The 25,369-nt window shown below is 55.5% G+C and overlaps 3 protein-coding genes across 4 annotated transcripts in view; 2 read left to right on the top strand and 1 right to left on the bottom strand.

Moving 5' to 3' along the window:
* SULT2B1 (sulfotransferase family 2B member 1) overlaps positions 1-8,839 on the top strand; it is a 50,358-nt gene extending 41,519 nt beyond the window's left edge. For both annotated transcript variants that reach the window (XM_054464396.2, XM_063657289.1), the window contains 4 exons: positions 842-968; positions 2,273-2,367; positions 6,166-6,346; positions 8,549-8,839. In XM_054464396.2, coding sequence (XP_054320371.1) covers positions 842-968; positions 2,273-2,367; positions 6,166-6,346; positions 8,549-8,823 — 678 coding nt within the window. In that variant the 3' untranslated portion in view covers positions 8,824-8,839. The remainder of the gene's footprint in view (positions 1-841; positions 969-2,272; positions 2,368-6,165; positions 6,347-8,548) is intronic.
* A 908-nt stretch (positions 8,840-9,747) lies between these two features.
* FAM83E (family with sequence similarity 83 member E) lies at positions 9,748-25,116 on the bottom strand. Its single transcript, XM_054465646.1, has 5 exons — positions 23,396-25,116; positions 21,164-21,331; positions 20,358-20,482; positions 13,488-13,905; positions 9,748-11,152 (listed from the first exon to the last, which is right to left on the bottom strand). The coding sequence occupies exons 1-5, from the start codon at positions 23,867-23,869 to the stop codon at positions 10,892-10,894; spliced, it is 1,446 nt and encodes a 481-aa protein (XP_054321621.1). The 5' UTR covers positions 23,870-25,116; the 3' UTR covers positions 9,748-10,891.
* On the top strand, positions 16,653-17,874 carry SPACA4 (sperm acrosome associated 4). The gene has a single exon (XM_054465647.2). The coding sequence runs from the start codon at positions 17,130-17,132 to the stop codon at positions 17,511-17,513; it is 384 nt and encodes a 127-aa protein (XP_054321622.1). The 5' UTR covers positions 16,653-17,129; the 3' UTR covers positions 17,514-17,874.
* Positions 25,117-25,369: the final 253 nt, after the last annotated feature.

Here is a 25,369-nt window from a genome sequence, read left to right on the forward strand (position 1 = left end):
TTAGTTTTTGGTGGATCTGGTGGTGTTTTTTTTTTTTTTTTTTGGTTCGTTTGTTTTTGAGGCAGGGTCTCGTTCTGTCACGTAGGCCGGAGTGCAGTGGCGTGATCACAGCTCACTGCAGCCTCAACCTCCCCGGCGCAAGTGATCCTCCTGCCTTAGCCTCCCGAGTAGCTGGGACCACGGGCACGCACCACCACACTCAGCTAATTTTTGTACTCTTTGTAGAATGGGGGTCTCATTATGTAGTCCAGGCTGGTCTTGAACTCCTGGGTTCAAGTGATCCTCCTGTCTCAGCCTCCCAAAGTGCTGGGATTACAGATATGAGCCACTGCAGCTGGCCAAGTGTTCTTTCTCAGCCTCCCTCCCTTTATGCCTTTGTCATTCCCTCAAGCAATTTCCAGAGCCTCCTGTGTGTGGGGCTCCGGGCTAAGGCTCTAGGAACGAGTAAGACCTCTCCTGTCCTCAAGGGGTTCCTCACCCTGTAACCAACATAGCAAAACCCCATCTCTACTAAAAAAAAAAAAAAAAAAACAAAAACAAAAATTATCCGAATGTGGTGGCACACTCCTGTAATCCCAGCTACTCATGAGGCTGAGGCAGGAGAATTGCCTGAACCCAGGAGGCAGAGGTTGCAATGAGCTGAGATGGCGCCACTGTACTCCACCCTGGGCAAAACAGAGTCAGACTCCATCTCAAAAAAAAAAAAAAAAAAAAAAAAAAGTCTGCCCTGAGTCCTTCCTGCTTCAGGGTCAGAAGAGAGGGGTCTCCAGGGCAGGAGGCCTCAGGGGCTGGGGTCCTGCCTGTGTCTGATGCCTTCTCCCCACTCATCATCCGCACACAGGTGATCTACATGGGCCGTAACCCCCGGGACGTTGTGGTCTCCCTCTATCATTACTCCAAGATTGCCGGGCAGTTAAAGGACCCGGGCACACCCGACCAGTTCCTGAGGGACTTCCTCAAAGGCGAAGGTGAGGACAGGGCAAAGCGAGGCAGGAGGGGTGGGGAGGAGCCCCACAGGATGCTGATGGGCAGAGGGACAGAGGAGGGGTAAGAAAGGGAGAGAGACAGAGACACAGGGCAGCAAAAGGGGCAATGGAGACAGAGAGCAGGTGGCTGGGAGAAGAAGAGATAGAGGGAGAGAGGCCGAGAGACTGAGAGATGCAGGACAGGCAAGGGACAGAGGAGACAGAGACAGGGAGACACACAGATACAGAAAGACTGAGAGAGAGGGCAACGAAAAAGAGACAGGGGCCCGGCACGGTGGCTCACGCCTGTAATCCCAGCACTTTGGGAGACCGAGGCAGGCAGATCACTTGCGGTCAGGAGTTCAAGACCAGCCTGGCCAACATAGTGAAATCACATGTCTACTAAAAATACAAAAATTAGCCAAGTGTCGTGGCACACGCCTGTAATCCCAGCTACTCAGGAGGCTGAATTGGGAGGATCACTTGAGCCCACGGGGGAGGTGGCAGTGAGCAGAGATTGCGCTGTTGCACTTCAGCTTGGGCAACAGAGTGAGACCCTGTCTCAAAAAAATTAAATAAATAAATAAATAAAATTAAAAAATAGGCCAGGTGCGGTGGCTCACGCCTTTATTCCTAGCACTTCGGGAGGCCGAGGCGGGCGGATCACAAGGTCAGGAGATCGAGACCATCCTGGCTAACACAGTGAAACCCCATCTCTACTAAAAATACAAAAAATTAGCCGGGTGTGGTGGCGGGCGCCTGTAGTCCCAGCTACTCGGGAGGCTAAGGCAGGAGAATGGCTTGAACTTGGGATGCGGAGCTTGCAGTGAGCCAAGATCGTGCACTCCAGCCTGGGCAACAGAGCGAGACTCCGTCTCAAAAAAAATAAAAAATAAAAAGAGATAAGGAAATAAATGCAGAAAGAGAGATGGAGTCAGAGACAGACAGGGAGAGACAAGGAAACAGGAGGACACGGGCCCCTGGTACTAAGAAAGGCAGCGCCCTTTGGCCACGTGTTCCTTTCTCTGCTGCTGTCAGAGACCCTGGCTTTGGAGGGAAATCATGGTGTGTGGAGGGGTCTGGATGGACAAATAGACAAGGGCCCCCCAAGACGGGCAACCAGGAGAGAAGCAGGTTGGAAAAGCCCCAGAACTTGGTGAAAATGTGGGGGCTCTGGGGGAGGGCGTCCAGCTCTGGGGGCTGGACCTGGGGGTTTGTGGGACACAGCTAGTTAGACCCATGAGCCCCAGTGGGGCTGGGGGGACCCTGCCACTAAGCCCTCACCCGACTTGTCCCTCTGCCCACAGTGCAGTTTGGCTCCTGGTTCGACCACATTAAGGGCTGGCTTCGGATGCAGGGCAAAGACAACTTCCTATTTATCACCTATGAGGAGCTGCAGCAGGTAAGTCCCCACTTCCGCCAGGTGCAGCGTTCCCCCCATACCCTCTGCTCACACCCCACACTCTCCTCTTCCCGAGGGTCTCAGGACCCCTCCGCTTCCCCATGCAATGCGCCAGCCCCTGGGGATACTGCAGGAACAGAACAGAGGCCCTGAGCCTGTGAGCAAGACCACAGACAAAATCCCTAAACCACACAGTGGGCTGGCAGGGCAGAGGAGCTAAGGAGCAAAGGCGAGTGGGAAGGAAGATAAGGAATGGGCAGGGGCAAGATTTAACACAGGAGGGTTGGCTGGACACAGTGGCAGTGGCTCACACCTGTAATCCTAATGCTTTGGGAAGCTGAGGCGGAAGGACCCCTTGAGCCCAAGAGGTCAAGGCCACAATGAGCTATGATGGTGCCACTGTACTCCGGCCTGGGCAACAGAGCAAAACCCTGTCTCAAAAGAGAGAGAGAAGGCCAGGCGTAGTGGTTCACACCTGTAATCCCAGCACTTTGGGAACCCAAGGCAGGTGGATCACTTTAGGTCAGGAGTTGGAGACCAGCCTGGCCAACATGGTGAAACCCCATCTCTACTAAAAATACAAAAATTAGCCGGGCACAGTGACACATGCCTGTAGTCCCAGCTGCTCAGGAGGCTAAGGCAGGAGAATGGCTTGAACCTGGGAGGCGGAGGTTGCAGTGGGCTGAGATCGTACCACTGCACTCCAGCCTGGGCGACAGAGCAAGACCTTGTTCCAAAAAATAGAAAGAAAAAAGATTGAACCACATGAAATGCCTGTATTCAACCAGTTTTTATTTATTTTTATTTAATTAATTTATTTATTTTGAGACAAAGTTTCGCTCTTGTTGCCCAGGACGGAGTGCAATGGCATGATCTCGGCTCACCGCAACCTCCACCTCCCGGGTTCAAGCAATTCTCCTGCCTCAGCCTCCCAAGCAGCTGGGATTACAGGCATGCGCCACCATGCCCGGCTAATTTTGTATTTTTAGTAGAGACGGGGTTTCTCCATGTTGGTCAGCCTGGTCTTGAACTCCTGACCTCAGGTGATCCACCCACCTCGGCCTCCCAAAGTTTTTATATTTGGACCAGTTATATATTTATATAACTGGTCAGCCCTGCCAACTAGTTTTTATTTTAGGATGGTAATGTTGGCTGGGCACAGTGGCTTACGCCTGTAATCCCAGCACTTCGGAAGGTGGAGGTGGGCAGATCACCTGAGCTCAGGAGTTCCAGACCAGCCGTGCCAACACGGTGAAACCCTGTCTCTACTAAAAATACAAAAAAATTAGCCAGCCATGGTGGCAGGAGCCTGTAGTCCCAGCTACTCGGGAGGCTGAGGCAGGAGAATCGCTTGAACCTAGGAGCTGGTGGTTGCGGTGAGCCAAGATCGCACCATTGCACTCCAGCTGGGTTATAGAGCAAGACTCTGTCTCCAGAAAAACAAAAACAAGGTAATTTTATATGGTTTTCCCAAATGTTGTTATTATCCCTATTTTATCGACGAGGAAACTGGAGGTTTGTAACTTAAGAGAGGGTTGATAATTTGCCCAAGGCACATGGCTCTTGCCTGTAGACTCCATGTTTATTTGTTCCCACCCTGGTAACTTTCTTTTAATGGAAAGCTCCAGAGAAGGTGTTGGTACTACTCCTCCTCCTCTTTTCCAGCAAGCTTTCTTCTCCAAACCCAGAACTGGGCCACAGAGCCTAACAGCTTCTGGGCTGCCCCTGGGTGTGAGGCGCTGCCCACATGTAAGAATTTCTGGGACACGTCAGTGGTTTATGAAGATAAAGAGATGGAAGGTTATGAAACCAGGAATGACCTGGAAAATCGGAGCCATGGGGTTGGCGGAGCTGACCAGAGGGCTGACCATGCTGGGCGCTGCATATCAGAAGGTAGCGATGGCTGGGCATGGTGACTCACGCCTGTAATCCCAGCACTTTGGGAGGCCGAGGCAGGCAGATCACTTGAGGTCAGGAGTTCGAGATCAGCCTGGCCAATGTGGTGAAATCCTGTCTCTATTAAAAATAAAAAAATTAGCCAGGCATGGTGGCGCATGCCTATAATCCCAGCTACTTTGGAGGCTGAGGCAGGAGAATCACTGGAACCCAGGAGGTGGAGGTTGCAGTGAGCCGAGATAGCACCACTGCACTCCAGCCTGCGTGACAGAGTGAGGCTCAGTCTCACTGTAATCCCAGCACTTTGGGAAGCCAAAGTGAGCAGATCACCTGAGGGTGGGAGTTCGAGACTACCCTGACCAACATGGAGAAACCCTGTCTTTACTAAAAATACAAAATTAGCCAGGCGTGGTGGCACATGCCTGTAATCCCAGCTACTCGGGAGGCTGAGGCAGGAGAATCGCTTGAACCCGCGAGGCAGAGGTTGCGGTGAGGCGAGATCACGCCATTGCACTCCAGCCTGGACAAAAAGAGCAAAACTCCGTCTAAAAAAAAAAAAAAAGCAGAGGGGCACAGGGGAGGACTAAGGGCTCCAGGGACCTGAGCTCTTCTCTGGCTGTGTGGCCTTGGACAAGTGTCTCTCCCTCTCTGGGCCTCTGTTTACCAGTTGAGATAATGACACCTCCCTTGCAAAGCTGATGGTGGGATCGGCACAAATGTATAGGGGGCTTGGATCAGAGCTTGGTACATAGTAGACACTCAGTAAGGAAGGTGATATTTGAGCTGCAGCCGTGGCAATGGGCCCTTCTGGAAGCCCCATGCCAAGGCCTAGAGGGAGGAATGTGTAGGGAATGGTGAGTCAGAAGGAGAGGGTGGGAAAGGTATTGGAAAAGCTGAGACCAGACCACATCTGTGTTTTTTTTTTTTTTGAGATGGAGTCTCACTCTGCCACCCAGGCTGTAGTATAGTGGTGAGATCTCGGCTCACTGCAACCTCCACCTCCCAGTTCAAATGATTCTCCTGCCTCAGCCTCCCAAGCACCTGGGATTACAGGTGTCCGCCACCACGCCCAGCTAATTTTTGTATTGTTAGTAGAGACAGGGTTTCACCAAGTTGGCCAGACTGGTGTCGAATTCCCGACACCCGTCTCAGCCTCCCAAAGTGCTGGGATTACAGGCATGAGCCACGGCACCTGCCCCACATCTGTGCTTGAAAGCCGGGTCTGGGTCTGGGACTCTGTCCCAGGGCACTCGGAAGCAACGGAAGAGTTGGGAGCCCGTGAGGAGCAGGGTCAGCTAGGGTGTGGGGGATGAGCTGGAGAGGGATGGAGACTGGAGGCAGGGAGGCTGTGGAGCAGCCGGCTGGGGCAGGGGTCCAGGAAGAGGAGGATGAGGCCTGAGCAGTTCTAGGCTACAGGGACACAGAGGAGAGCATATGGCAAGGGGAGGCAGGTGGGGAGGGACAGGGCTCATGACGGACAGGGTTTGGGGGTGAGGGGTACCCAGAGAGGGAGGCCAGGCTCCTGGGTGGATGGTAGGGCCATCCTGCAATGGGGGCCTGGGGGAGCACCAGGTTTGAGATGTAGACCAGCCAATGCCTGTCTCTAACCCGAAGGAGGGTGATTCCAGGTAAGGTGATGCACCGACCTCTGCCCCCGGCTGTGACCTCTGCCCCAAGCCCACCTATTCCCTCCCACCTAGAGAGCCCTCCAAAGACAGAAACTGCAAAAACCCTTAGAGGCGATATAGCCCAACCCCTCAGTTTGGAGTTGGGGAAACTGAGGCAAAAAGGCAGCGTCCCTCAGGCAGCCCCAGGTTAGGACCCAGACATGCAGACCGCAGGTTCCAGCTCCTGCCTTGGCCGAGTGCCCTCCCTCCGCTGACCCCTCTCCCCTGCCTGCAGGACTTACAGGGCTCCGTGGAGCGCATCTGCGGGTTCCTGGGCCGTCCGCTGGGCAAGGAGGCACTGGGCTCCGTCGTGGCACACTCGACCTTCGGTGCCATGAAGGCCAACACCATGTCCAACTACACGCTGCTGCCTCCCAGCCTGCTGGACCACCGTCGCGGGGCCTTCCTCCGGAAAGGTGCGGGGGCTCTGGGGTTCGGAGCCCACCAGTCCACTGCCTGGCTGTGTGACCTGGGAGAGTTACTTAACCTCTCTGGGCCTCAGTTTCTCACCCAGCTGTAACATTGGGTGAACAGGGTCACTGTGGCCCCAGGGTTGATCACACACAGGGTTTAGCACTGGCTCAGCACACGTGCCAGCCACCTGAGGTGTCCCCATCCAGAGAACTCCCAACGACAGCAAAACATCCAGGAGTACTGCCAACGCTAGGTTTACCCGACAGAGATTTAGAGTCTTCATGAATCCTCCACGGCCGTGTTCACGGCAGAAATACTCAAGCGCTGGGTTACGGGGCGCAGGCAGCAGTGTAGTTCTTTCCTCTTCCTGCTGTAACAAACACCGCAAACTCCATGACTCAAAACAACACGTTTACTCTTTTTTTTTTTTTTTGAAACAGTCTCGCTCTGTCGCCCAGGCTGGCTGGAGGTTGCAGTGGCGCGATCTCGGCTCACTGCGACCTCCACCTCCCAGGTTCAAGCGATTCTTCTTCCTCAGCATCCTTAAGTAGCTGAGACTATGGCACCTGAAACCATGTCAGGTTAATTTTTGTATTTTTAGTAGAAATGGGGTTTCACCATGTTGGTCAGGATGGTCTCAATCTCCTGACCTTGTGACCCACCTGCCTCGGCCTCCCGAAGTGCTGGGATTACAGGCGTGAGCCACCGCACCCGGCCTTTTCTTTTTTCTTTTTTGAGACGGAGTTTCACTCTTGTTGCCCAGGCTGGAGTGCAATGGCGCGATCTCAGCTCACTGCAACCTCCGCCTCCCAGGTTCAAGCAATTCTCCTGCCTCAGCCTCCCAAGTAGCTGTGACTATAGGCGCCCACCACCACACCTGGCTAATTTTTTGTATTTTTAGTAGAGACAGGTTTTCACCGTGTTAGCCAGGATGTTCTCGATCTCCTGTCCACCCGCCTCTTCCTCCCAAAGTGCTGAGATTATAGGTGTGAGCCACCGTGCCCAGCCAAGTGAAGCATCTTCTAGTCTCTGACCCTCCTCCCTTCTATAGGGACCCAGGTGATGACACTGAGCCCGCCCAGATACTTCAGGGTCCTCTCCCCATCTCCAGATCTTTAGCTTAATCCTATCTGCAAAATCCCTTTTGCCATATAAGGTCACATATTCACAGGTTCCAAGGATTAGAACGTGGATATGGAGGGAGTCCTTATTCAGCCCACCCCAGGGAACCCCTCCCCACAACCTCATTAAGGGTGCTGGGTAACATGGGGCACGTGCACTTGCTAAAAAGCAAACTACGGTCCTCTGAATGCCATAAGCCCCAGGTTTCCAGGTGAGGGGTGATGCCCCTGTGATAGCCCCACAATGAGAAAACAGGCTTGGGCTGGGTGCAGTGGCTTACACCTGTAATCCCAGCACTTTCGGAGGCTGAGGCAGGTGGACCACCTGAGGTCAGGAGTTTGAGACCAGCCTGGCCAACATGGTTAAACGCCATCTCTACTAAAAATATAAAAATTAGCCGGGCGTGGTGGTGCACGCCTGTAATCCCAGTTACTCGGGAGGCTGAGGCAGGAGAATCGCTTGAATTGGAGGTTGCAGTGAGCCGTGATCACACCACTGCACTCCAGCCTGGGCGGCAGAGCGAGACTCCATCTCAAAAAGAAAAAAAATGGAAAACTGAGGCTTGGAGGGTTCCTGAGGCTCGCTTGCTGCGCCAATCAGCGAATTGGTTGCAAGCCCTGAGCACAGAGCCTGCAGAAGGGGGCCCCTTCCATGTCCAAGCAGTAATGGCTGCAGCATGGAGCATTGTGGGGGCATGAGACAGGAGGCCTTGTTCTAGCAGGGGAGGTTTGGGACTGGTGGCAGAGGAGGTGACACAAGCTGTAAGGTGGGTAGGAATTCAGGGTTGGAGACAGAGGTTCTGGGCAGAGACTTAAAGGGTCCTGGATAAAGGGGACGACTGGCAGGAAGCCTGCAGTAGCAGAGGCAGTGAGGGCGGAGGTGAGAACAGCGCCAGGTGACAGGCCAAGACTGCCACCATAGGACACAAAGGGGGCAATGTGGAGGGTAGCGAGGACGGTGTTTCTGGCAAAGGGAACACCTCGCCAAAGGCCAGGAAGGGGAAAGAGGTTGCTGGAATGTTGGAGGTGGGGGCGCAGTGCTCCCCAGAGGCTCCTCACCCCCCGGTGCCCCCTCTTCTCCAGGGGTCTGCGGTGACTGGAAGAACCACTTCACGGTGGCCCAGAGCGAAGCCTTCGATCGTGTCTACCGCAAGCAGATGTGGGGGATGCCGACCTTCCCCTGGGATGAAGACCCGGAGGAGGACGCCAGCCCAGACCCGGAGCCCAGCCCTGAGCCTGAGCCCAAGCCCAGCCTTGAGCCCAACACCAGCCTGGAGCCTGAGCCCAGACCCAACTCCAGCCCCAGCCCCAGCCCCAGCCCCGGCCAGGCCTCTGAGCCCCCGCACCCGCGACCCTGAGAATAAACACCTCGCTTCTGCCCAGGTTCCTTGATGCGCTGTGAAAGGGTGCGCAGCGGGGCGTGAATTCTCACCACACCAAGGCTTCCAGAGGCCGGGGTCCCCCACTCAGAGTCCCGCCCAGAGGCAAAGGTGCTGCAGGAACTCAGCGCTGGGCATCTCACTTCCCAGGGTGGGGGCCTGACTCCCCAGTCTGAGGGAGGAGGGGACTGGGGGCCTGGACTCCTGGGTCTGAGGGAGGAGGGGCTGGGGTTTGGACTCCTGGGTGTGAGGGAGGAGGGGCCGGGGGCCTGGACTTCTGGGTCTGAGGGAGGAGGGGCTGGGGTTTGGACTCCTGGGTCTGAGGGAGGAGGGAGCTGGGGGCCTGGACTCCTGGGTCTGAGGGAGGAGGGGCTGGGGGCCTGGACTCCTGGGTCTGAGGGAGGAGGGAGCTGGGGGCCTGGACTCCTGGGTCTGAGGGAGGAGGGGCTGGGGGCCTGGACTCCTGGGTCTGAGGGAGGAGGGGCTGGGGTTTGGACTCCTGGGTGTGAGGGAGGAGGGAGCTGGGGGTCGGGACTCCTGGGTCTGAGGGAGGAGGGGCTGGGGGCCTGGACTCCTGGGTCTGAGGGAGGAGGGAGCTGGGGGTTGGGACTCCTGGGTCTGATGGAGGAGGGGCTGGGGTTTGGACTCCTAGGTCTGAGGGAGGAGGGGCTGGGAGTCTGGACTGCTGGGTCTGAGGGAGGAGAGGGCTGGGGGTCTGGACTCCCGGGTTTGAGGAAGGAGGGGCTGGGAGGCTGCACTCCTGGGTCTGAGGGAGGAGGGTCTGGGGGCCTGGACCCCTCAGTCTGAGGGAGGAGGGGTTGGGGGCCTGGACTCCTGGGTCTGAGGGAGGAGGGGGCTGGGTTGTGGACTCTTGGATTCAGAGCCAGGCTGTAGTAACGCACGTTTTTGGCATGAAGTGGTTTTATTCTGAGCAGAGGTAAAGGGGAGCTCCGGCAGACCTGCCCTCTCAGCACCCACAAAGTCCCACCACCCACCCTGTTCCCCTGTGGCTGTGGCTGCACCACATTCCACTCCCTCAGTATTCAGCTCCTTGCCTCAGTTTCCCCACAGCTCCTGAACACAGTGTACCTGGCAGCGACTCCCCATCTTCCCCTTCACAGCTCTAGCTCGGAGCCTCAGCCAGGCCCCTCATCAGGAAGGCCTGACCCTCGGGAGCTATGTGTGTCTTCTTTAGGATCAGCAGCCTGGGGACGCTGCCAGCCCATTTTCTGGGTTGTGACACTGAGGTCTGGTGCAGGCAATGGGCTTGCCCAAGTCCTTTTTTTTTTTTTGAGATGGAGTCTCGCTCTGTCACCCAGGCTGGAGTGCAGTGGCGTGATCTCAGCTCACTGCAACCTCCGCCTCCTGGGTTCAAGCGATTCTCCCGTCTCAGCCTCCTAAGTAGCTGGGATTACAGGCGCCCGCCACCACACCCTGCTAATTTTTGTATTTAGTAGAGATGGGGTTTCACCATGTTGGTCAGGTTGGTCTTGAACTCCTGACCTCAGGTGATCCACATGCCTCAGCCTCCCAAAGTGCTGGGATTACAGGAGTGAGCCACCTCGCTCAGCCTTTCTTTTTCTTTTTTCTTTTCTTTTTTTTTTTTTAAGAGATGGCCTCTCACTGTGTTGCCCAGGCTGGAGTGCAAGGGCATGATCTTGGCTCACTGCTGCCTCCACCTCCTGAGCTCAAGCGATCCTCCCACCTCAGCCTCCTGCGTAGCTGGGACCACAGGCGTGCACCACCACGCCCAACCAATTTGTTTTTTTATTGTAGAGATGGGGTCTCACTATGTTGCCCAGGCTGGTCTCCAACTCCTGGCCTTAAGCAACCCTCCTACCTTAGCCTCCCAAAGTGCAGGGATTACAGGCATGAGCCACCACTCCCGGCCCAAGTTGCAGAACAAGTGACAAACATCCCTTCTGCTTGACAGACGCTGAGGCCAGAAGCCTTGTCCAAGGCAGGGCATCGAGGCAGGGGGCTCTGAGCCGACAGTTGTCCGGCACTGCTCCTTGGGTGGGCCAGCAGATTTGGCTTGGGCTCCTGTTCAGGGTTGCCCCCCAAGTCCTGCCCGGGGGGCCCAGTCTGATGGCCTGACGCCTCTGGGCTCTTGAAGTTTGAATGTAGCATCCCCACCGAACCGCCTTCGGGCTGGGGACAGATAGCGGAGGCGGTGGGTGGGGGGCAGGGGCAGGGCACCGCCCCAGGGAGGTCGAGAGTCCACTTCCCCCCAGGGGCCTCCTCCAGTGCCCCGCTGCCTCATCAGAGCCTTGGCTGGAGTGTCCTTGGAGCCCCAGGATTTCTTGAGCTGTGGAGGGAAAGAGATGGAGTTGAGAGGAGGGGCGGGGTGGGGCCCTGGGGGCATCCCAGAGCCGGGGAAGGCAGGCGGTGAGGCAAGAGAAGCAGCGAAAGTGATAGAGGGTCAGGCGCGGTGGCTCACGCCTGTAATCCCAGCACTTTGGGAGGCTGATGCGGGTGGATCACCTGAGGTCAGGAGTTCAAGACCAGCCTGGCCAACATGGTGAAACCCCGTCTCTACTAAAAATACAAAAATTAGCCTGAGGTGGTGGTGGGTGCCTGTAATCCTAGCTACTCGGGAGGCTGAGGCAGGAGAATCGCTTGAACCCGGAAGGGAGAGATTGCAGTGAGCTGAGATAGCGCCACCGTACTCCAGCCTGGGCATCAGAACAAGACTCAGTCTCAAAAAAAAAGGAAGTGATAGAGGATTTGAGGGAGGTGGAAGGAGATGATGGAGGAGGGAAGGGAGAGAAGAGAGGAGAGAGGGAGGAGAGAGATGGAGGCGGGACGCGGTGGCTCACACCTGTAATCCCAGCACTTTGGGAGGTGGGAGGATTGCTTGAGCTCAGGAGTTCGAGACCAACCTAGGCAACACAGTGAGACCTCATCTCTCCAAAAAATACAAAAATTAGCTGGGCATGGTGGCATGGGTCTGTAATCCTAGCTACTTGGAAGGCTGAGGTGGGAGGATCACTTGAGCTCAGGAGGTTGAGGCTGCAGTGAGCCAAGATCACGCCACTGTACTCCAGCCTGGGAGACAGAGCGAGACACTGTCTCAAAAAAAAAAAAATAATGGGTGGAGGAGGCAAAAGAAGAGGAAGGGGTAAGGGAGAAAGTGAGGGAGGAAAAAGAAGGAGAGGAGGGAAGAGGGGAGCCAGGAAGCAGAGAGAGGAGACAGAGGGGGTGAAAGGGGAAGGATGAGGTGAGGAAGAAGCAGGAAGGCAGCAGGAGGAGGAGGGACAGAAAGGAGAGGGATGCAGAGGAGGAGGCAGGCAAGGAGGACAGTGTGGGGAACCGGAGAGGGAAGGGGCGAAGTAAGAGGGCAAGCCTGGGACCCCCTAACTTACAGAGGGACAAGGAGCTGGGTCCCCACCTCTGCAGCTGGGGAGGAACCAGAAGCGCTGGCATCTGCCAGCCGGGAGCAAATATTTGCTAAGGGAGGGGATGCTGGGTGAGGGTGCTCAGGACCAGGTGAAGGTGAGGACCTTGCCCCTGCCCATCCCCCGTCTCCTCTCCAGCTAGGAGCGTTCCTTGCCTGGGACGGAGGGAGACGATTCCTGATTCCCAAGACATTGCAGAGCAAGACCCTATCTCAAAAAAAAAAAAAATATATATATATATGTATATATATGTATATATGTATATATGTATATATGTATGTGTATATATATTTATATATATACGTATATATGTATATACATGTTATATATACGTGTATATATGTATATACATGTTATATATACGTGTATATATGTATATACATGTTATATATACGTGTATATATGTGTATATACGTGTGTGTGTATATATATGTGTATGTGTGTGTATATATATATATATGTATATGTGTATATATATATATACACATATATATATACACATATATATACACATCCTGGGATGAGGATGTCACAAAATAAATAAATTCCACTTCAGGAATGTATTTATTTATTGTTGATTATTATTATTATTATTATTATTATTATTTTGAGACAGTCTCGCTCTGTCACCCAGGCTAGAGTGCAGTGGAACGATCTCAGCTCACCGCAACCGCCGCCTCCCTGGCTCAAACGATTCTCCTGCCTAAGCTTCTGGAGTAGCTGGGACTACAGGTGTGCACCACCACACCCAGCTAATTTTTTTGTATTTTTATTTTTAGTAGAGGTAGGGATTCACCATGCTGGCCAGGCTGGTCTCGATCTCCCTGTTTCAGGAATGTATTGTTGTTATCATTACTACTCTATTTCATTTAGCCACGTGGATTCCTCCCCCAACCAAACTCAGAATGAGTGCCCTTCCTCCGCCGGTTCCTAGATGAGGATACTGAGGTTCAGAGAAGTCAAGTCCTCGGCTTCCCCCCACCTAGTCTGTCATGCCAGGATTTGCACCCAGGGCTCTCCTGTCTCTGCCCCATGCCACCCAGCGCCCACATGCCCAAAATGCAGCAGGCGTGCAGGAAATGAACAAACGATGCCATTATGAATTTAGGGGTACAGGCCCTCAGGAAACGCCTCCTGCTCTGTGGCTGGGAGAAGGGCTCCTGGAGCCTGGCTTGCACCACCCTGGGCAAACGCCTTCCCCTTCCTGGGCTCCATGCTCTTCTGGCACCAGCCACAAGGTCTCACCTCGTTGTCCCCATCACTGGAGCCAGACAGCTGGGACAGGCGGCTTAGGTCCCACAGGGAGCGGCTGGGCCGGGCCGGGGGGCCGCTGGGGGTCCGGGCGCGCTGCACACTCCTTAGAATGTCACTGAGTGCCGGCCCCGGGGCGGCAGGGGAGACGCGGCAGGCGGCCAGGCGGTGGGCCAGCGGGCCGTCAGGCGGCGGAGGCGACGCGGGGGCCACGGAGCGGCGGCGGGACACGCGGTGCGGGCTGCGGCCCCGCTGCAGGCCACCTATGACCGAGGGTTCCTGGGGGGGCGCAGGTGGGAGCGGACAGGAGGCCGCGTACAGCGTCCGGAACTCAAGGCTGAAGGCGTCGACAATTTCACCAGTCAGCAGGGTCACCAGGCCTCGGTGCAGGCGTGCGTCACTCCACGTGAAGCTGGGGGTCGGGGAGTAGGGGGTCAGAGTCTCCAACCCTGAGGGCCCAGCCCGGCACCCATCCTCAGCCAAGTCCCAGGGGAGACCGTAGGACCTCAGGCGAGTCCTGACCTCTCCAGCCTTAGCTTCCCCGTCTGTAGAATGGGGCACAACTGAAGTCCCTACTTGGGAGAGGTGGGGTGAAGACAGCCCGAGTTAAGACACTTATATAATCAGGGCCAGGTGTGGTGACTCACGCTTTGGGAGGCTGAGGCAGGAGGGTTGCCTGAGCCCAGGAGTTTGAGACAAGCCTGGGCAACATAGCGAGACCCTGTCTCTACAAAAAATCAAAAAAACTAGCCAGGTGTGGTGGCACACACCTGTACTCCCAGCCACTTGGGAGGCTGAGGTGGGAGGATCCCTTGAGCCTGGGAATTTTTTTTTTTTTTTTTTTTTTGAGACGGAGTTTCGCTCTTGTTGCCCAGGCTGAAGTGCAGTGGCATGATCTCGGCTCACTGCAACCTCTGCCTCCTGGCTTCAAGCAATTCTCCTGCCTCAGCCTCCTGAGTAGTTGGGATTACAGGCACCTGTCACCATGCCCGGCTAATTTTTTGTATTTTTAGTAGAGATGGGGTTTCACCACATTGGCCAGGCTGGTCTTGAACCCCTGACCTCAGGTGATCCACCCGCCTTGGCCTCCCAAAGTGCTGGGATTATGGGTGTGAGCCACTGCGCCCGGCTGAGCCTGGGAAATTGAGGCTGTAGTGAGCTGTAATAATGCCACTGCATTCCAGCCTGGGCAGCAGAGCAAGACCCTGTCCCCAAAAAAAAAAAAGCCGGATGCGGTGGCTCTCACCTGTAATCCCAGCACTTTGGGAGGCTGAGGCGGGCAGATCATGAGGTCAGGAGTTTGAGACCAGCCTGACCAACATGGTGAAACCCTATCTCTACTAAAAATACAGAAATTAGCTGGGTATGGTGGTGCATGCCTGTAATTCCAGCTACTCAGGAGGCTGAGGCAGGAGAATTGCTTGAACCCAGGAGGTGGAGGTTGCAGTGAGCCGAAATCACACCACTGCACTCCAACCTGGGCGACAGAGCGAGACTCTGACTCAAAAAAAAAAAACTTATCTGGAATCAGACTGGAGTTTAAACCCAGGCTCTACCTGGTCCCCACTTAGGAACACCTCAATGCCTCAATTTTCCCCTTTGGAAAGAGAAGAATTCACTTCCGGACACTAACAGGGATTGTTTTAAGACCCAGCTGCTTCCTAGAATGACTGCCATTTAGTCAGCCCTGGCTGTGCACCAAGCTCTCCACGTTGCTGCTCCCTGCAGTGCTCATCTGCAATATGGAGCCAAAACCTAGGAAGGCCGTGTGTGGCGGCTTATGCCGTAATCCCAGCACTTTGGGAGGCCGAGGCAGGAGAATCACTTGAGGGTAGGAGTTTGAGACCAGCCTGGGCAACGTAGCAAGACCCTGTCTCTACAAAAAATATTACAAAATTAGCCGGGCATGGTGGTGCACGCCTATAGTCCCAGCTACTCTGGAGGCTCAGGGAGGAGAATCACTTGAGCCTGGGAAGTTGAGGCTGCAGTGAGCCAAGATTGTGCCACTGCACTCCAGTCTAGGCAACAGAGCAAGATCCTTTTTTTTTTTTTTTTTTTTGAGACGGAGTCTTGCTCTGTTGCCTAGACTCAAGTGCAGTGGCACGATATTGGCTCACCGCAACCTCCACCTCCCAGGTTCAAGCAATTTTTTTTTTTATTATGCTTTAAGTTTTAGGGTACATGTGCACAATGTGCAGGTTAGTTACATATGTATACATGTGCCATGCTGGTGTGCTGCACCCATTAACTTGTCATTTAGCATTAGGTATATCTCCTAATGCTATCCCTCCCCCCGCCCAGGTTCAAGCAATTCTCCCTGCCTCAGCCTCCCAAGTAGCTGGGATTACAGGTGCTCGCCACCACGCTCAGCTAATTTTTGTATTTTTAGTAGAGACAGGGTTTCACCACGTTGGCCATGCTGGTCTTGAACTCCTGAGCTCAGGTGATCCACCCGCCTCAGCCTCCCAAAGTGCTGGGATTACAGGTGTGAGCCACTGCGCCCGGCCAATTTTTTAAAATAAAAAATAAAATTAAGAAATAAATACAACATAAGAAGATTCAAATGACTGAACATGGGTCAAGCCCGCTGCACGTAGCTGCCCCTGAGAGCCTGTGAGCTGTGGGGGCCAGTGCCCTAACAATTCCTGTCATTACAGTAGTTGTTATTGAAAGCACCAAGCACCAGGTGTGGTGTAGTGGCTCATGTCTGTAATCCCAGCACTTTGGGAGGTCGAGGTGGGCAGATCACTTGAGCTCAAGAGTTCGCGACCAGCCTGGCCTATGTGGTGAAACCCTGTCTCTACTAAAAATATAAAAATTAGCCAGATGTGGTTGCATGCGCCTGTAGTCCCAGCCACTCGGGAGGCTGAGTTACAAGAATTGCTTGAAGCTGGGAAGCAGAAGCTGCAGTGAGCTGAGATCACGCCACTGCACTCCAGCCTGGGTGAGAGTGAGACTCCGTCTCAAAAAAATAAAAGCAAGCAAGCACTGAGCATGAATTCTGGCACACAGCAAGTGCTCAGTTAATACACCCTCTTCTTTCGCAGCCTCTTTGGAATTCAATGAACCTGGCTCTCATCCTGGCTCGGGGACCCTGGATGCATCACTTTCCTTTCCCTGGCCTCGGTTTGCCCATCTGGAATATGGGGTTACCATGGGAGATGTGAGGCTGAAGTCAAGCCCTTGGCGGGTGTACAGCACAGAGAATGTGGACAAGCTTGCGGCCAGTGTCCTCTGGGTTCAGGGCGTCTTCACCTTGGTGGGGGTGGCAGAGCCCTCTTGTGCCCCGGCAGGTTGGCGGGGCAGGCCACCCCTTGGATTGTGACACCCACTCCTCTCACCTATGACCTCATCCCCAGAGCGGCCAGTGGGAACCCTGAGGGATCTGTGAGATCACTCATTCCATTCACAGACTCTTGTCGGGCAGCAGCCACCCCCTTACCTCCATCCCCAGGACTTAGAGGGACACAGGGCATTGGGAACAGAGGACACTCCAGGCGCTGACCCTGGGAGGCCAGGACCAGGGCCAAAGTCCCGTGGGCAAGAGGAGTCCTCGGAGGTCCTTCATTCAGCGGTTCCAGGAGGTCTGGGAAGCCCACGGCCTGGCTGGGGCAGCGTCAACGCCACCAGGCCGCCATGGTCCTGAGCTGGCTGCTGCTTCTGGTGATGGTTCTGCCCCCAGGCACGACGGGCGTCAAGGAATGCGTCTTCTGTGAGCTCACCGACTCCACGCAGTGTCCCGGCACCTACATGCACTGTGGCGATGACGAGGACTGCTTCACAGGCCACGGGGTCGCCCCAGGCACCGGTCCGGTCATCAACAAAGGCTGCCTGCGAGCCACCAGCTGCGGCCGTGAGGAACCCGTCAGCTACAGGGGCGTCACCTACAGCCTCACCACCACCTGCTGCACCGGCCGCCTGTGTAACAGAGCCCCGGCCTCCTCAAGCAGCCAGATGGTGGGGGCTACCACCAGCCTGGCACTGGGGCTGGGTATGCTGCTTCCTCCACGTTTGCTGTGACCAGCTGGGAGGACAAGGCCTGGGACTGTTCTCCCAGATCCGCCACTCCCCATGTCCCCATCTCCTTCCCCCACTAAATGGCCAGAGAGGCCCTGGACAACCTCTTGCAGCCCTGGCTTCATCCCTTCTAAGGCTGTCCACCAGGAGCCCGGTGCTCGGGGAACCACCTCCAGGCCTGACTGAGCGGCAGGGGAGCACGGCCTGTGGGTTTGATTGTACTACTCTATTCCACCGGTTCTAAGACGCAGAGCTTCTCATGTTTCAATCAGGATGCTTCTCTCCATTGGTGGCACTTTAGAGTCCATGAAATATGGTAAAAAATATATATATATCATAATAAATGACAGCTGATGTTCATGGAGCATTATTTGTTTTCTTTTCTTTTCCTTTTTTTTTTCTTTTTGTAGAGATAAGGTCCAGCTATGTTGCCCAGGGTGGTCTCGGATTCCTGGGCTCAAGTGATCCTCCCACCTCAGCCTCCCAAAGTGCTGGGATTACAGGTATGAGCCACGACACCTGGCCAAGCCTGTCTTATGTTACGTGCCACTGAATCCTCACACCAAGCTGGGAAGGTAAACACTCTTTCAAACATTTCAAACATCCTGGTCCCAACTCTAGTCGTTCTCAAAGCGTGGTCCCTGGACCAGGAACAGCAGGAGCAGCAAGTGGGAACTTCCTGAAAATGCAGATTCTCAGGCCCTGTTCCAGGCACGATGAATGGGAGTGGGGTCCAAAAGCTGTGTATTGTTTTCTCTTTTTCTTTTTGAAACGGTTTTGCTCTGCTGCCCAGGCTGGAGTGCAGTGGTGCAATCTTGGCTCATTGCAGCCTCTACCTCCCGGGCTCAAGTGATCCTCCCACCTCAGCCTCCTGAGTAGCTGGGACTACCAGCATGCTCCATCATGCCTGACTAATTTTTATTTTTTTCAATTTTTGTAGAGATGGGGTCCTGCTATGTTGCCCAGGCTGGTCTTGAAGTCCTGGGCTCAAGCGATCCTCCTGCCTCAGCCTCCCAAAGTGCTGGGACTACAGACATGAACCACCATGCCCGGCCTTTTTCCGTTTTCTTTTTCTTTTCCTTTTTTTTTTTTTTTGAGACAGTCTCTCGCTCGGTCACCCCGGCTGGAGTGCAGTGGCGCGATCTTGGCTCACTGCAACCTCCACCTCCCAGGTTCAAGCGATTCTCCTGCCTCAGCCTCCCGAGTAGCTGGGACTAGAGGTGCATGCCACCATGCCCGGCTGATTTTTTGTATTTTTAGTAGAGACGGGGTTTCACCATGTTAATCAGGCTGGTCTGAAACTCCTGACCTCAGGTGATCCACCTGCCTTGGCCTCCCAAAGTGCTGGGATTACAGGTGTGAGCCACCACACCCGGCCCTTTTTCTTTTTCCTTTTCCTGAATTATCTGCTACAAAAACTGTTTTTGTTTTGTTTTGTTTTGTTTTCTGTGAGACAGAGTCTTGCTCTGTCTCCCAGGCTGGAGTGCTGTGATCTTGGCTCACTGCAACCTCTGCCTCCCACGTTCAAGCGATTCTCTTGCCTCAGCCTCCTGAGCAGCTGGGATTATAGGCACTCACCATCATTCCGGCTAATTTTTGTATTTTTGTAGAGACAGGGTTTCATCATTGTTGGCCAGGCTGGTCTTGAACTCCTGACCTTAGGTGATCCACCTGCCTCAGCCTCCCAAAGTGCTGGGATTACAGGTGTGAGCCACCGCGCCCAGCCCAAAAGCTGTGTTTTAACAAGTGCTCCCAGGGATTCTGGTGCACGCACAGGGTTGAAAGCCACTGTTCCTGAGCAGTGTTGTCAGCTGGGCACCTGTGCTCCCCAGTGGGCATCTGCGCTGTCTGGAGAGGTTTTCAGTTCTCTAATTGGCAGGGAAAGTCGGGGGTATGGGGCGTGTGATGCTACTGACCTCTGCTGGGTGGAGGCTGAAGATGCTGAGGAGCCTCCCACAATGCACCCAACAGCTCCTGCAACAAAGACTCAGCCAGCCCAAACGTGGGTGCCACCCCTGTTGAGGGACCTGGTTCTAGAGGCTCTAATCCTATCAGCCCGTGACATAGAGGGGGAAACTGAGGCACAGAGAGGTGAAGTAAGTTGCCTGAAGTCACACAATGAGGAACTGACAGAGCTAGAATTTGAATCCAGGCCATCTGGTCCCAGAGGCCACACCCCTCTCCTCCCTGGCTGTGCTGTGACCCTGTGAGGTAGGTGCTTTATTATTTGCAGTTTTTTTTTTTTTTTTTTTTTTTTTTGCTTTTTTGAAATAGAGTCTTGCTCTGTCTCCCAGGCTAGAGTGCAACAGCGCGATCTCGGCTCACTGCAACGTCTCTCCTGGGTTCAAGCAATTCTCCTGCCTCAACCTCCCAAGTAGCTGGGAAGATGGGGTTTCACCATGTTGGCCAGACTGGTCTTGAACTCCTGACCTCAGCCGATCTGCCCGCCTCAGCCTCTCAAAGTGCTGGGATTACAGGCATGAGCCACCATTCTCGGGCATTTTCTTAGATGCTCAGAGAGGTGGAGTTATTTACCCGAGGCAGAGCTTAGATCCCAATCCAGGTGCTCCTGATTTTGAACAAACCCCACCCCCAAACTGTTTGCCCAGTTTTCCAGATGAGAAAACACCAGGTCAAAGAGAAGCAGAGTTACACAAGACCACTAAACAGGCCAGCACCAGGTCCGGCGATGGCACCCACCTCCTCCCCAGGGAAGAGTGTTTTGCCCCCATTACACAGATGAGAAAAGAGAGGCCTGGGCAAGGGGATGCCAGCTGTTCTCTGAGCACACTGAGGGAAAGTGGGGTATAGGACGCCGGGAGGTGGGGGGCGGGGCGGGGGCTACACCTGTAGGATCCTGAGATGACTCTCTCGCCGTCCAGCAGCACAAACTTCTCCCGCACGGTGCCGCTCACCTGCCGTCGCCAGCGGCTCTGGAAGCTGCAGCCCCGCACGACGCGGACATCCACATTCTGTTGGTGTGGGGAGTGGAGGGCACACCCTTGCTGAGGCCCACTGCATGGATTCAGGCTCCCTCCAGACTGGTTCTAACTGGGTGACCCATGACTCCATAGAAGTATCTGTTCAAGGCCAGGCGTGGTGGCTCACACTTGTAATCCCAGCACTTTGGGAGGCTGAGGCGGGTGGATCACCTGAGGTCAGGAGTTCGAGACCAGCCTGGCCAACATGGCAAAACCCCGTCTCTACTAAAAATACAAAAGTTAACCAGGCATGGTGACACGTGCCTGTAATCCCAGCTACTGGGGAGTCTGAGGCAGGAGAATTGTTTGAACCCAGGAGGCGGAGGTTGCAGTGAGCCGAGATCGCGCCACTGCACTACAGCCTGGGCGACAGAGCAAGACTCCATCTCAAAAAAAAAAAAAAAAGAAGAAGAAGAAGAAGTATCTGTCTCAGCTTCCTCAGAGCCACTGATGTCAACCCGCAGGCATTTCTTGGGGATACCCAGACTCAGTGATTCAAGATTCCTTGGGAATGCCCACCCCCACCTCCCCAGTGCCGTGGGCATCAGATCCCAGGGGACCATCCCTGCTAGCATCCATCTCAATGACCCGGAGCTCCACGGAAGGGTCTGCCCCCACTATCCCCATGCCAGGAGAATGGGGACTCACAGGTCCCCCTGGCCCGGCCCCTACCTCCGTGTTCCAGGGGTTCACCCCCAGCTGCTGGGCCAGCTCCAGGAAGGCAGGCAGCTGCTGGCGGTCCAGGAGCAGGTAGACAGGTACCCAGCGGCGCGTGGCAGCATCCACCAAGTCCAAAAGCAGGTCTGGGTCAGTGAAGACGTCCATGACCACAGCCACCAGCTGGGCGTGGGGAGAGGGGAGAGGGGAGGTAGATGTGTGAACGGAAGCTGGCTCGGGGGACACTCAGAGGGTATGGGAAATCTGACATCCGGAATCTGGGAGTAAAGTGCTCTGGGGGCTGGGAGTTTAATGTTCAGAGGGGCTAAAGGGGAGACCCCCAGACATACACTGCTGCTCAAACAGCACCTATGTGTGAATGAGTAAAACGCTGCCCCTCCGTGAGATCCCCAGACCCTCCTCAAGATTCCCGGCCCCTAAATGCTGAAAAACTGTCATCACAAATCACATGTTTGCTTGTTTTTTTTTGTTGTTTTTTTTTTGTTTTTTGTTTTTTTTTTGAGACAGAGTCTCGCTCTGTCTCCCAGGCTGCAGTGCAGGGGTGCAATCTCGGCTCACTGCAAACTCCACCTCCCGGGTTCAAGCAATTCTCCTGCCTCAGCCTCCCAAGTAGCTGGGACTACAGGCACCCGCCACCACGCCCGGCTAATTTTTTGTATTTTTAGTAGAGATGGGCTTTCACCGCGTTAGCCAGTATGGTCTCGATCTCCTGACCTCGTGATCCACCTGCTTCAGCCTCCCAAAGTGCTAGGAGTACAAGAGTGAGCCACCACGCCCGGCTTTTTTTTCTTTTTTTAAAGATGAAGTCTTGCTCTGTTGCCCAGGCTGGAGTGCAGGGTGCAATATCAGCTCACTGCAACTTTGGGCTCCGGGGCTCAAGCAATTCTCCTGCCTCAGCCTCCAGAGTAGCTGGGATTACAGGCACCCGCCACCACACCTGGCTAATTTTTGTATTTTTAGTAGAGACAGGGTTTGCCATCTTGGCCAGCCTGGTCTTGAACCCCTGACCTCAGGTGATCCCCCAGCCTCAGCCTCCCAAAGTGCTGGGATTACAGGCCATGAGCCACCGTGGCTGGCCTACAAATAACATGTTTATAACACAGAACAGCGTCCCCTGAGCTGCGACACTGCGGTGCCCAAATATCCATGGCAGTTTGGCTCTAGGATCAGTGGTGGATGTCCCGTAGGGCACTGTGGGCAACTGCATTTCTGGGTCCTGCGGAATTTTCTGGGTGCTGGGTGCAGGACGGCTGACCTGCTAGGCCACCATGGCAAACTTGGGGGACACGGAGGTGCTGAAGGCCTGGATCTTGAGGCAGCATAAAGTAGTGGAAACCCTGACTCAGCAGCCAGACAGCCTGGGTTCAAATCCCCACTCGGCCACTTACAGGGAAGAGACCTAACCGCCCCCGTGCCTCCGTGGGCACAATAGTCCCTCTGGCGGTACCGGGTTCCGGGACGATGATGCACATTAGCCCCTGGGAAGCCCTTCACATGGGAGCTGGCGGACACTAAGGCTGTGAAGTACACAGCGGGCTTTCCAAGGGCTGCAGTGGGGACATCTGGGCCTTCCTTGGAGGGAGAGTGGAGATCCCTGGCTTGGTGATGAAGGGATGGGGGAATGACTGAGACTGGGGGTGTCATAATTAGGTTCAAGGGGCATCAATGCCTAAGGGCATCCAGGTCTTTGGGGGGGAGGTAGGAGCCCCCATTTCTTTCTTTCTTTTTTTTTTTTTTTTTTGAGATGGAGTCTCGCTCTGTCGCCCAGGCTGGAGTGCAGTGGCTCGATCTTGGCTCACCGCAACCTCCACCTCCCGGGTTCAAGCAATTCTGCTTCCTCAGCCTCCCGAGTAGCTGGGACTACAGGCGCCCACACCATGCTCAGCTAATTTTTGTATTTTTAGTAGAGACGGGGTTTCACTATGTTGGCCAAGCTGGTCTCAAACTCCTAACCTCGTGATCCGTCCACCTCGGCCTCCCAAAGTGCTGGGATTACAGGCGTGAGCCACTGCACCCGGCCGGGCCCCCCTTTCTGAGAGTAAGGATGAGGTCTGGGGTTGTAGGCACCTGAGTCCTGGGGCTGGAAGGTGTGGACTGCTGGGTCTCAGGAGTATAGGTCCTTTAGGGTAGGGGTGTGGGCTTGCAAGTCCCAGGAGCACAAAGGACAGAATGCCTGGGTCCCCGTCCTAGTCTGGGGAATGGACAGAGGGCCCCCACGACACCCACCTTGTGGGCAGCCTGGATCTCCAGACGCACCAGCTCCTTGAGGGGCGGCTGGCCCTCTCCAGGAGGCTGAGTGTACAGCTGCGCCCGGGTGATGCCTTTCCACGCAGAGTCCACTGGCCAGCCCAGCCGCAGGATGGGCGCCGGCTGCTCCGACTGCCCAGGCCAGTAGCTCAGGCTGCCCGCGTCCACATCGGCGGTGTCGGCGGTGGTGGCTTCCTCTGCCATCCCGCCGGGCTCCTGCTTGGCCACTGTCCAGTCTTCAGCTGCCGCTGCCAAGCCCTGGACCTCATCTGCACTGAGGAAGGGCCGCAGCTCCTCGCGCTGCACACAGGCCTGGAACGCCTCCGCGCCCTTGCTCAACAGAGCCTCCAGCGCCAGCCGCTGGCCCTCAGAATACAGGAAGCCGGGGCTGGCCCCGGGCAGCCTGGGACCGGAGTCCACTCCTTCCAGCGCCGCCAGCTGGGAGGCCGCCATCGGGGTCACTCGGCTGGGAGGGCTGACTGTGAGAGGCTGGGTCCCCGGGGGTCTGGCTGTCTCTGGGGACTGTGACCATCTGGGGGTTCTCCTGATAGGCAGACCCTATGTGGCCATCCGAGGCCTCCAGGGGGGCCCTGCAGATGTCCAAATGGCTCCCTGCAGCAGCCCCTGCCACACTGTTCTGACAATCACGCTGCCCAAATAAGCGACCATCCAATGTGCCAGGCCACTCAGATCTGCCACCTGCCTGCACCCAGTGGCACCATGCCTGGCTGGCCTTCCGTGACCTTCCTGCCAGCTGTCTCTGCTGGTCAGGCTGACCTCCTGACACCATCCCCAACTGTGTGACCCATCAGCTGGCCATCTCTGCTCAGCCACACGACAGCCTCCAACCCACCGGTCACACAGTGCCCAGTCAGACCCTTCAGCTATCCTGAATTTGGTCAGGCTGACCACTTGATCATTTCCAGGCGACAGGCTGTCTGCCTGTCTCCAATCACCCAAAGGTCCTTAAATAAAGGCACGACAGGCTGCCTGCCTGCCCCTGGCCAAGAGCACAACGAACTGACCCTCTCCTTCCACTGTCTGGCAAACGCCAGTGGCTTCCCACTGACAGTCGCAGTATCTGCCTGTTGGAGCATCTGTCTCTGGCCAAATCTGACAGCCCCCACGAGTTTCTCCTGCTCACCAGCTCTCACCAGCAGACCAACCAGGATGCCTCTCCACTGGGCCTGCTCGCCCAGCCTTAGAGAAAGGCCGAAGGTTTGGCAAACCCTTCCCTACCCTGTCAATGGGGGACCCTGCTCCCTGGACCCTCACACTCCTTCCGGCTGCTGCAGTGGAGGGTGACATGCGCTACAGGTGTCTCCATTACTATGGGACAGGTCTATGATCTTCGTAGCCCATCTAGGTGTGAGTGCCACCTAACCAGCCACCCTCCTCAGGCTGGCTGCCCCTGCCTGGGGCCTGTTCCAGGCCGTCCTCTAATCTGCGGGGAGCCCTAACCAAGCTGCTCCCAGCCTGGTTTCTGCCTAAATCCTATCTCCTGCCAGCTGCCCGGACACTCCTTCCCGGACAGGGGCCACTCTATATCTCGCCCTGTCTCCCTCCCAAGCCCCAGTTACCCCCTTGAGGGTCCTGACCCAACCTCAGGGACCCTGGACCCTTGATCCCTGCAAACCAGAAGCCCTTCATTCCAATCCCACCAACCCAGGCAGCTGCTTCCTCCAGACCACAGCAGGGAGCTGCAAAGAGAAGGAAGGAGTCAAGCCAGGCCAGTCTCCCCGCCCCACCCCCACCTATCCCCCCCCCACCGGGGCTCACCCACACCGGCTAGTGCCGGGCTCAATGGCCTCCCTTCCAGTGCCTGCCTTTTCCGAGCACACAGGCTGTGGCTCCCCGGCTTCTACTTCTGCGGTGCTTCCCGGCTTCTGGCCTCAGTCATCAGGCCTTGACCTGGAATCCAGGGAGCCCGGCCCCTTGTGTAAACACAGGAGG

This window comes from Pongo pygmaeus, chromosome 20 (assembly GCF_028885625.2).
Source record: "Pongo pygmaeus isolate AG05252 chromosome 20, NHGRI_mPonPyg2-v2.0_pri, whole genome shotgun sequence".
NCBI classification, from domain to species: Eukaryota; Metazoa; Chordata; class Mammalia; order Primates; family Hominidae; genus Pongo; species Pongo pygmaeus.